We start from the raw sequence: 11376 nt of genomic DNA, 5'->3' as shown, positions 1-11376 counted from the left end.
TTTGTAACAATAAACTATTTTTTTCATATTTACATCTGTACCTAATGTGCAAATTAATAATTTAAAGTAGTGTAAAACTCTTAAATTAATACAAAATCATATCTTACAGTCCTAACATGGTGAAAGTCCATGAACCTGTCACATAGAAACAAAGAGGAGCAACACTGCAGTGTGTACAGGAGAGACAGAAGCGAACCCAGGGAGCAGTGGACATCCTTGGCCAGGACACACTTAGTTAAGGACAGCATGGTACATTATCCAAGCATCACCAGAACAAACAGCAACACAAACACTGCGTCTTTACAGTAGTTATGTCGAATGAGCAGAAAGCACTTGGAGGCCCGGGGTTTTACAAACCCACTGATTGGTTAAAGCACTGATGATCACAAAGGCTTGAGGTGCTCTTAGCAGCAGGTGCTTCTTTTAACGTAATGGCCTCTAGATATGGAAGAAGAACAGACAATCTCACACTGGACCGGTGACACATCTACACTGCAGGTCACCACATAGTGCTAATAGCATGATTGCACATCGTATTTTGTGTTTAGAGGGGAAGAGACACGTAATCACACTTCAAACAAATATGCATCAGCCTGCTCTCACTACCCACAATTCTTCTCATCTAACACATTGACCGAATAGAGTAGTTAACAGGCGACACACCATAAACACTGCATATTTGAAAAGCAATGCATCCTATGCACATTGTTTGGTGTTTGCCACAGCAAACATTTGGGAAATTTGAATTGTATATATTTTTTTAAAGGAAGCCAGTTTGGCAGTGCTTGTGGTCTTTAGAAGGTCGACTACGGGCAAAAATGTGATATGATATCTTACACATTATTTTGAGTCCAATTCTGACACAGGAAACCCTTGCACCGTGGTAAGGACAAAGGTACACTTAACAAATGAGATAGTTTTACATTGTCATCCTAATCTGACATTACAATCTATAATGCTTACACATTTTAATTCCTGTAATTCAAATTTGTTTACAAAAGCACAACGTGACAATCCTTACAATTTACAAGACACAGTTAACCTACAGTAACTATATTATTGGTGCATAGACAAAATTGGGAGAGGGTGTAGCAAAAATCACCAATTTATTGCTTTAAAGTCTAATATTAATCTCCCATTCAATTTCTTTTGATTGCAAAACAACTACAAATATTCCACAGAGATTTTGAAGAACCAAGCAGAGGTATTGCATTCAAACTGATTAAAAGAGCTAAAATGTTCCCTCATGATGCGATGCAAATCTTTTGTACTTTAAAAAATAAAGAACTTTCCCTCACATACAGAAAGTTACATCACAGAGAGATGACTTTTACTCTAAAACAAGTAAAAGACTAACTTCAATGAGACAGAAAAAAAACAAAACAGCACAATTTCTGGCCAAAGCTGCTCACTGTTTCAATTCTGCTTCCCCCTTCATAAAGTAATGCTCTTTACTAACAAGGGAAGGGTGACAGAAATACAAGAGCATTCTTCAACAAAACAGGAAACTGTTTGCCATCATGTTATTCTAAATGCAGAGTGCGAATGGTGTTGTTCCCTCAAGTCTCCTGTGGCCTTGCTGACAAGTGGCTGAAGTGGCTGTGATGGCTATGCAGGCCTCTGCACTTTGCTTTCCCTCTCCCTGCGTTTCAGCTCCTCTCTGTAGCAGTAGGAGCAGTAGTTCTCTGTCTCTGGCCTGCCGTAGAAGGAGCAGTTCTCCCTCTTGCAGCGGCGCTGCTGAAAGCAGTACAAAGGGCTTCCAGAGCTCCGCCCTTTGGTTTTATCTTGGTTGAGCCAGGTGTGAGACGAGTTGTCCTCATCAGCAAACTCCAGGCAGTCCTGAATGTCTCCCGCATCGAATCCATTGGTGTAGGTGTGGGACTTGTGTTCGCCGGGCATGTTGTAGGACAGGGTCTCTATGGTGTTAACAGTGCGGACCCCTGACAGGCGAGCAGGGCTGTAACTCTGGGATGAGAGTGTGCGGTTCTGCTGGGGGTAGGTGGCGCATGTCTTTAGGGTGCCCACCACAGGCTTATAGGGATCATCTTGGAAGATGGAGGATTGCATGTTGACATCTTGTAAGTGAATCACACTGTGCCGCTGGATGGGCGGTGTATGGCTGTAGTGGGCAGACACAGGAACAGGCCCAGGTCTCTTAGCACCAATACTGGGGGAGGAGTAAGGCGCAGGGGTTGGGGCTGGGTGGGAGACATGGTGGGAGGCAGTTGGCGGGGTGAGAGGCGGAACTGGGACAAGAGGGGCTGCAGGAGTGGGACTGTTCCTGCCCTGCATCTTGAGACCCAGCGGGGGCTGTGAGTTGTGGTTGTAGGTGTGGGTGTGGTGGGGCAGGATGGGAGAGCAGCTCTCCGGAGGCGAGCTGTCCGATCTCTCCCTCTGGAAGACACTCTCATGCTCAGGCTTCTTCGCGGCCACATCATTAGTGGCAGGGGGCTTCTTCTCGGCCTCCTTCCTCTTCTGCTCCTGCTCCTGGCTGAAGCGCTCCTGGGCATTCGTCAGGTAGTAGTTGATCATCTCCTCGTGGAACTGGTGTCGATGGCTGGTGAGCAGGAGGCCTGCAAAAATGAACTTGCGCTCCCCCTGCATGGCAGCCCGCAGGATGTTGAGGCTGAGCTTGACATCGGTGCTGTATTTCCAGTTTTCCAGGGTCTTATCTCTCCCTGCACTGTCCTGTCTCTCGGTGGGGGAAGAGCTGGAGGGTCTGTCTCTGTCTGTAGGGGATGGACTAGTGGCCTTCTCAGAAGATGTTGAGCTGGCAGACTGGCCCGACTCCTCCTTGCTTCCCTTGGTTTTAGACTCCTTCTTCTTTGCCTTTTCCCCTCCATTGTCCCCACTACGACCTGAGCCAGAGTTAGATTTGTTCATTTTGCCGTGCACAAGGCCACCCAGACCACCCATGTTCTTTTTCAGCTTGATTCCCAAGGTTTTGCTGAAGCTACCTAGTTTGTTGGCTACAGAATCAGCCCGGCTCTTGTCTTTGTCCTTGCGCTGCTTGTCTTTGTCCTTCTCCTTGCTGGGCTTGCCGTTGTTTACGTTAGAGTTGCTGCCGACAGATTCGCGGTCAGAGTCCATGGACTCAGCTAGAGACTGGACGTCCTCACCTGCAGAGGCAGTGGGAGACTCTGGCTGAGCCAGGGGAGCCTGCACAGAGATACACACAAACACATACAGCAATGAAGAAACAATAATATAACACAAGCAATGGTGTCCCAGGGACATTTCTCAGGGACTCCCAATGTAATCCAGAAAAATTACTCAAAATTACTAAATTAACTTTTGCCTGATTTTTGGTGATTTATAATCTGTACAAACACATGAAAGCCTAGGATTATTGCATTCTGACAGTAAATAAAACTGATTTAACTATGTGGTTTCAAGAACCTCTGGAATGGTGGAGTCTCTCTAAGACTAAATTAACCATGACAAACCAGAAACACGTGTGAGAAGAAGTTACCCTTGTTTCAGATGGAATTCGGATCCATGTTACATTCATGTAGTTGTGCAGCAGGTTGAGTTTGGCCTCCAGAGACAAGATGAGACTGTGGGAGAACATGTATTCACATTTAACAACAGTGGTACAACATATTTACTAGAACATATGGCATTATATACTGTATAGCTTATCTATGGGTCTGAGTATGACATTTATAAGAACCTTTTGACATCTATGAATGCCTGCAATGCATTAAGGGTAATATAAAAAGGTGGTATTAGGCAGTGGCTTGAGCATCCTCTTTCTGTATATATGCATTGTTCACACTGCAGCTCGTTAAAGATAAGCTAACCCCCTGAACGGCAGGAATGTGAAACAGAAACCCTTACATAAACTCTTCTCTAAACTCAGAGAGGGTGTTGCTGCTTTAGTGAGGCCATTCCTGGGAAACCCTATGTATGACTGACGTGACTCACAATTTGTTCTCTCTCTGCTCACTCTTTGAAGTGACCTGAACCCAGAGCCCATAATCAGAGTTAAATCCCCCACATGCAGACTTGTAGGTAGACCACCAGAACTGCCTTGGCCTGCAGTTTTTACTCTCTCACCCTTCATGGGGCTGCTTTCATAGTCAGCGCCTCTGTGTGCTTTGTTGATAAGCATCAACACCCTGTGATAGCCTATACAGGACTTACTTGGCCAGCTTGGTATTATCGTTGTCGTCCCTCCCCCACTCCCAGTCCCTGCCAGGGTCCACAGCAAAATGGAGTGCCAGCAGCTTGTGCTCTGAGTCAGTCAGAGGGATAACAGCTGGAAGAGATGAGATTATCAGGTTAGTTTTGTCTAGCTTTACCATTGGAGACAACGCTGCACACCACCCATTTTCTCACATGGCCACCGTGGTGTCAAAGCTAAGTGACCCCATAATGACAGACTAGAATAATGTCATGTTAATTATCCCAGATGCCTATCAGCGTGGGGTAAAGTATACTGTGGGTGCATTCTATCTGCCATCCATTTTTTAGGCAGAGAAGTGACCGTGACCAGTGAGTGTCACTCATGCTGGCTCATCCAGACGGAGAAGGGCCTCAGTTGGCGGCTTTAACTTGGTTGCTCCTCTTATTACACAGACTAGTCCCTATTCTGGTTCTTTGAGCTACTGTACTAGCCTTTCTCGTCTAGTGCAACCACGGAAATTAAAGGAATAATGTGGTTTATTACAACTTGCGTTGGAGCTGTTCTGGAGCTTTTAATTGAAATCATATGGTAACAAGCAAAATCTCCAAAACAGCTAATAAATGGACCACGTTCCAAGATTTTGCTTGTTTTGTTTGAATCCTAACTTTTGAACCAACATGGATGAACATACAATTCTGACAACTCCATCCACTGAGGAAGACGGTGTGATAAAATTGAAAGCTAAAGAATGGCTACTAAATGGACCTTTTGATGAGACCGTTTTGTTTCCGAGGTCTAGAATGAACTTTCAATCCTTACTTTTAAACACAAATGAGATGTCCTTAAAGTCCTTCTGGTGAGACTAGTAGACTAGGTTTTGACAAGTACTGTTTCCAAGGTCAATGATTAATTATTAATTCTCAAACTGGGTCTTATTCTCATCTCTCATCTTTAGTATCAGCAATAATACCACTACACTCACCAGAGATATTACTGAGATCTGGGACATTGCTACAGCAAAGTCCAGTGGGGAAAGACAAACGAGCATTTAAATGATATGACAAGCCAACAGTTTAACCAGATTATCTAAACCTTTTTATTATTATTATTATTAATTATTATTATTATTATTATTATTATTATTATATATTAATATGATTATCTAATGATCCCTTAAAGCTGTGCGTAGTTTCTGTTGCTCCCATGAGGAATTCTAAGTAATGATACAACACTGTTGGCGCGTCCACACGATACAAGCCTTTCGTGATCGTGCACTGCCCTCACCTTTCCTCCAAGCAGTTACTAGTAGCCAAGGAGGACACGGAGGATTAAAAAAAACATGATGGACTCTTCAGAAGAGGTAATTATGTTCACATGAGTTTCTGCACAAGAAAGTCACCGGATGACACAATCTTCTGAACATTACAGAGAGAGTTGTGTAGCGCTAATAGTCTTAATTAATAGTACTTTGTAGCAACTCATTTGGCAATGGCTTGAATGTAACGGACGTTCATTAATATAAAAAAGTTACGCACTAAAGCTTCAATTAACAGCAATACTGTGTGTGCACAACTATGGTTAGTATGTTAGGTCAAAGTTGAACTAGGAAGTCAGTCTATAAACTGTGATGATTGTTACAACTGACAGCTTGTCTTTGTTTTCTCTTCCAGATAAGTTTGGCTAACCTGGGTGTCTGTCCCATGACTTCTTTTTTAGCTATCCCAGACCTCTGCTGTCACTTCGCTGAGTACAGTGTTACCATTACCAACAGTAGGAGTGATGAAAACTATGATAATAGGACCCAGATTGTGACAAACTGGAACCATCCCTTAGCTAATACTAGAGGAAATGGTGGCCTGAACTTGGCATGATGATTTACATCGAACTGAGTAGCTCCACAGTTGATCTGGACTGTATAAGATCATTTAGTTTAGTAATAGAGTGCAATCAGACACAGGAGTACAGAAAAGAGAAGGAGCGCCAAAATAATTTAATTCATATCCCGCTGATAGGATCAGCTACTTACAAGCAGGAAGAGGTTTTCAACACTAATCACTGGACGGAGCACATAAAACAGACACCCACCCGGGCTTCCTCTCGTGGGAGGTGTGCTTACAGTATGTGCACAGTGCGGGTGTGTTCGTGTTTGTGTGTGAGTGCATGGCTGCATTTCAAAACAAGAGTGTGAGGAGGACTAGCTAGACCACTGGCCCACATGACAGCTCTCCTCAGGCTACCTAGTGCGGGGGCTGTCAGCAGAGAGAGACAGGCTGTTCAGGCTGAGGACATTCCAGCATTCACTGTCAGCCCCAGATGGAAGATACAGTCTCCTCCCTCCCTCATCAATTCTTCCACTGCCAATGTGCTGCTCTGCAGGCTTTATAGAGACATAGACACCAGCAGCAGCAACGGCCCCTCCTGTGTCCCTGATGAAACTGCAGGTCAAATACTCACTCTTTCCCCCTTGTGTCTCTTTCTGAGTGCCTATGCGTAGGTGCAAAGTACACTATTAATCATGATAAGTGTCAAAATAGTGGTGGTGGTACATGTATAGTGATGATGCCTTAAGTTCTTGAAACAGAATTAGTGCGGCTACACCCATGCTAGCACATTCACCACTACAAACATGATCACTTATTTGTATTTGACACCATTAGTTGCTAAGCAAACAAATTCCATCAGCTGAGCAAATACATCACTAATAACTCTGCTGACAAACTAGGCTTGTCCAGAGACCTGTCCTAAAATGTCAAGGTTGCCTTTACATCATACCTGCAAATTGCAATGCATTTTACACCATCTATCTAAAAAAAAAAAGAAGAGGCATAACTAATGCCTGTAGCCACAGAGACAAACAGTAATGAGAGAAGTGGCCTGGCAGCCCTGAAAACTGGGAGGAAAAAAGAGAAGAAGGGTCTTTCCTCGAACACTCTTGCCCAGAAAAATTCTGTCATAATCACAAACACACACAGACAGACAGAAGGCAGCAAACCAGCTCCCACTCAGTTCCCACTCGGGTCATGCAGCAGGCAGCGGAGGTCTGTGAGGTGGCGTCCTGGCTCCCACCATGCAGCTGTCCTCCTTTCTCGCCATTCCAAAGTGCTGTGTGTGTTGTTGTTCCCTCTTGGGCCTGGTCCAGATTCAGAGATTCAACACTGCCAATTGAGCTCTGGGGGACTAAAGTGTGCTGTAATGTATTTACTCTCCCTGTTGGCAGCCTTGTTTTGTTGTCCTTGAATGACCGAGTCCCATAGCTTATGTATGAATGACATCATAGCCCTCCATGGTATGCGAGCTGTGTACTCAGCAACATAGCTGCTAGCCTGCCTCGCCTTGCTCAGTTTGCATCTTTAGTTCTACGAGTGGGGGGATACAGGGAGAAGGAGGAGGAAACTTGGGTGTAACCTGTGAGGAAACCTGTTGGAAATGAGGTAGATAACCTTTCTAAGCATGTAATCACATGATTTAATTGGACCTAAATATCTTTGCTTTGTCTTTTTTTAGTTTGTGCAAAGTGAACACGTCAAGCATATCATGTCTTGTGTCGCGAGAGCAGAAAAAGAGAGGATCCTCTCTCCTCTTTCACCCCCTTCAGTGGACAAAGTCACCCATTACAAGCTTTGATTCACAGCAGGAACACTGAGCCAATGTTTCCTCTGTTTGCGATTCAAGAACAATTTGTACTGTCTTGAAACTGCACAAATTTGAATTCCTGACTTTAGTCACTCCGCACAGCTGCAGATTTAAAGGGCTCAATTCACCAGAGTAAACAGCAGTTATGCATATAAACAAGCCTGAGCTTTTTTGCCACAGATTTTAACAGCATAACTATTGTGGTAATTACAAGAGCATCACATTTGAAGCAACACACAAACCACAACAAATGGCATTTTAATTTGGACTGCCATATTGATGTAATTACGCTGACTGCATGGGGAGTAATACACTGGGTGTCTTTAATAGATAGAGAAGTGAAACCTGGCCAGAGCTGGATGGTTACACAGCATGTTATGTAGGTGGTCTTTGTGTAAAATACAACCATTTACTTTATTCAAATGGGTGTTAGGGGGTTGATGATGTGATGCCAAAGACAACCTGGAAGTGTTTTGGTACTAGGACCAGAGCTTGAAATAGCTCCAGAGTTTTTTTTTAAAGGGCCAGTTCCACTCATACATAGTTTAACCACAGGAGCACAAACAAGCTGATAAAGGACATGACCAATGGCATCTACTGAGGAGCCAATCATTATCACACAGCAGGTGAGCAGCAGTGAGTTGACAGAAGATATACCTGTGCACAGGACTCTGGGTTCACCTGACTACCTTACCTAGAAAAACCACTTGATTGCTCTTTTGGGATATGCTCAGAGAAAACAAAGGAAATAAAGAAAGTTTTGATCCTTAGCAGTAATCTCTGATGTCAGACACCCCTCCCTTGTTGTTGTTTTTCACTATGCACCATCAATAGAGCCCCAGCAGCCATAGAAGGGTCAGTTGCGTGATGTGTCAGTGTGATTTAGAATCAGGTTACTGGGGGGGGGGCTGACTGTCAGGAGAGAGGATTGGTTTGTTGGGGCCCCAGCCCGGGACCCTGCCCATATGTGGGTATGTGGTGAGGGCTTAGGGGCCGGCTAGGGCTACTCTGCCCTAATTGGCAGTAGAAAATTAGGTCTACCTGTCTGTCTGACCCCTCTGCCTGTCTGTCTGGCATCTGTTCAGAGATATAGTGTGGCAGCACTGTACCATTTCTTTAAACTTAAAGATAAGAAAATGCAAACACCCATTACTTATAAAATCATGCAAAAACATAAAACTATACCTCTTACATACATAACAATAAAGAAAACATAACAGGAGCAGCACATATTTGTATCATTGCTGTGTTATATGATTCATCGCATGACATACATACTGTATGCACCAAGCTAAGTGTACGTGTAAGTGTTTTCATAACATCCTGGAGAGAGAGACTGCAGACTGATCCTATCACAGGACACAGTGTACCAGAATGAAAAGTAGAGTCATGCAGTGGTGTTGTGATACAGCGGGTTCTTTGGACATATGCACCATCTGGTGGACAAAAAGAGAACCCCCTCCATACTCTGCCACACTAAAACACCCAAATAAAAGTGGGAGTGCTGAATAGTTATGTGCTGTGGAGTAGGCTGGCTTTGATGTGCTGCTGTCATTAAAGGGAATGACTTCAGGGCAGGGACTGCAGGTTAGTAATCATGTCTGTCTGCTAGTCTGCAGTGGTCGTACCCAGACTTAATAACTAGGTTGGTGTTTACATGCCGAGAATAGGAAACTTACATGCTCAGAAAAGCACAAGAGTAGGAGGAAGATGGAGAGAGGAAAAAAGAAACAGTTTGCGTAAGTGTATCTGTGTTTGAGTGTGAGAACAAGAGGCAGAGAAGAGGAAGACAGAGAGAGGAAGAAAGAAACAGTTTGCGTAAGTGTATCTGTGTTAGAGAGTGAGAAAACGAGGCAGAGAGAGAGTTGGCCGGCAGCCCACGCAAATGACAAGTGAGTTCCACCCACTGAGTCAAATACAGTAGAGTTCCGTGACTAAGACTGGTTGTCAAGGAGATCCACTCTATTTGTCAATTAAAGGAACTCCTTGTGAGGATTACTCTGACCTCAAGAATAAGCAACACATCCGGAGTGGGAGCACTGGCATCTGAACGGGCAAAACAAGACAAAAACAAGAGTCACCCAAACTAAACAGAAAATCAACACTCCCTCGCCAGAACATAACACAATCAATATGCTCCATACAGCACCATATCACAGATTCCTGTGAAAGAGGCAAACTCATAAACAGACACACCTACTGTAACAAACTAAATTCAAACGGTGACTTCGGAGTGAAAAATGTAGACACACAATAACATACAGGCTTGAATGATTTCAATGCTCAGTAAGTCAGCTAAAGGGGCCTGCTGTCCACTTTCCCTGCATGTTGGCCACTCCCTGGATCCTGCTGCCAACTGGCCTGTTTTAATAATGGATCACAGGTAATTAGACTGCTGTCTCATACATTATTCACCTCTTGCAGGACAGGCAGACCACTCGCCCTCATTCTCGCAATCTACACTCTTAAAGTTAAAGCAAAGACTGGCTAACTATTGCCTAACTTAACTAATGCACATTACAGCAGGCGACACTTGGATTTTTAAGAACGGGAGGTCAAGAAAAGGTTGATGTCCCACAGCTCAATCTGCGGATGCCACCAGATTTTCTTTCCAGAATATCTAAGTGGTTTTATGATGATGCACAGGTTGCTTACCTTGCTCTCGCTGCTGGTCTCTCTGCTCCATGGACACCAGTGCAGAGAAGTGAGCCTGATCGTAGGCTAAGACCAGAGGGGAGCAGTGACAGCGGCTCGGGGGCACCTCCAGAGGCAGATAGAGGCCTCCAAACGGGATGGGGGCAAACGCTGGAACACCATATCTAGTGTCAGTCCATTGCTTATCCAACTGTTTTGTAGAAGATCAAGGCAAGATGCAGTCAGCCTACCTTCTCCTCCTGAGTCTCTGAGCATCGTGTCAGCCACCACTACAATTGGCCTGCGTAACACGTGGGCCAGCACAAACACATGGAACTCCTCCAGACTCTCATAGACCGGATCCTCAGAGTTATCCACCCTGCAAAAAAAACACAACCATGTAACACAGTGGGATTATGGGATACTATGACAATTTCCTGAATTGGTATTGACTGATGCAAAAACATCTGCCAAAAAAGTAAATGTTCGTGCTAATAATGTGCCTACATAATCTAATCTGATCCATTTGGATCCATATTGCCCTCTGACTACCTTTAACAGACATTTACAAAGATCCATCTGTTCGTACATGTGTTTTAATGAAAGAGGAGGGGAGGAGAGAGAAAGAGGGAGGGAGGGTGAGACGGGGAGAAAAAGCAGAGGCAGAGCTCTCAGGCATGCAACCACCAGGGAACCAGAGGATGTGCAACAATTAAGTTGTCAGCCACACAAACTGCTACGCTGCCAAATTCTGTCTAATAAAGAGCCTCTTAATATGTGAATCCCACTCATCCCATTTAGGGGCTCATCTCACACTAGGACCATCAAACATCCCTAACCTGATTACTGTATTACAGTCAAACTCAATGAGAGGTTAAAATTACCAGAGTGAATGAGTAAATTATGTTCTTTAATGGGATATTTTCAGTGATAGAGGGCTTTCGTACTGGACAAGTCAATGCTGGGAAATTAATGTAAAA

The 11376-nt window shown here is 44.2% G+C and overlaps 1 protein-coding gene across 2 annotated transcripts in view; it reads right to left on the bottom strand.

Moving 5' to 3' along the window:
• The window catches only part of otud7a (OTU deubiquitinase 7A), a 37163-nt gene continuing 25787 nt past the window's right edge, over positions 1 to 11376 (bottom strand). For both annotated transcript variants that reach the window (XM_078257004.1, XM_078257005.1), the window contains 5 exons: positions 10648 to 10775; positions 10418 to 10567; positions 4147 to 4261; positions 3473 to 3557; positions 1 to 3159 (listed from right to left, as the gene is read on the bottom strand). In XM_078257004.1, the coding sequence (XP_078113130.1) occupies positions 1609 to 3159; positions 3473 to 3557; positions 4147 to 4261; positions 10418 to 10567; positions 10648 to 10775 (2029 nt within the window). In that variant the 3' untranslated portion in view covers positions 1 to 1608. The remainder of the gene's footprint in view (positions 3160 to 3472; positions 3558 to 4146; positions 4262 to 10417; positions 10568 to 10647; positions 10776 to 11376) is intronic.

This window comes from Sander vitreus, chromosome 8 (assembly GCF_031162955.1).
Source record: "Sander vitreus isolate 19-12246 chromosome 8, sanVit1, whole genome shotgun sequence".
Lineage (NCBI taxonomy): Eukaryota > Metazoa > Chordata > Actinopteri > Perciformes > Percidae > Sander > Sander vitreus.
Note: the sequence above shows the minus strand (reverse complement) of the source record. Positions and strands in the feature narration are given on the sequence as shown.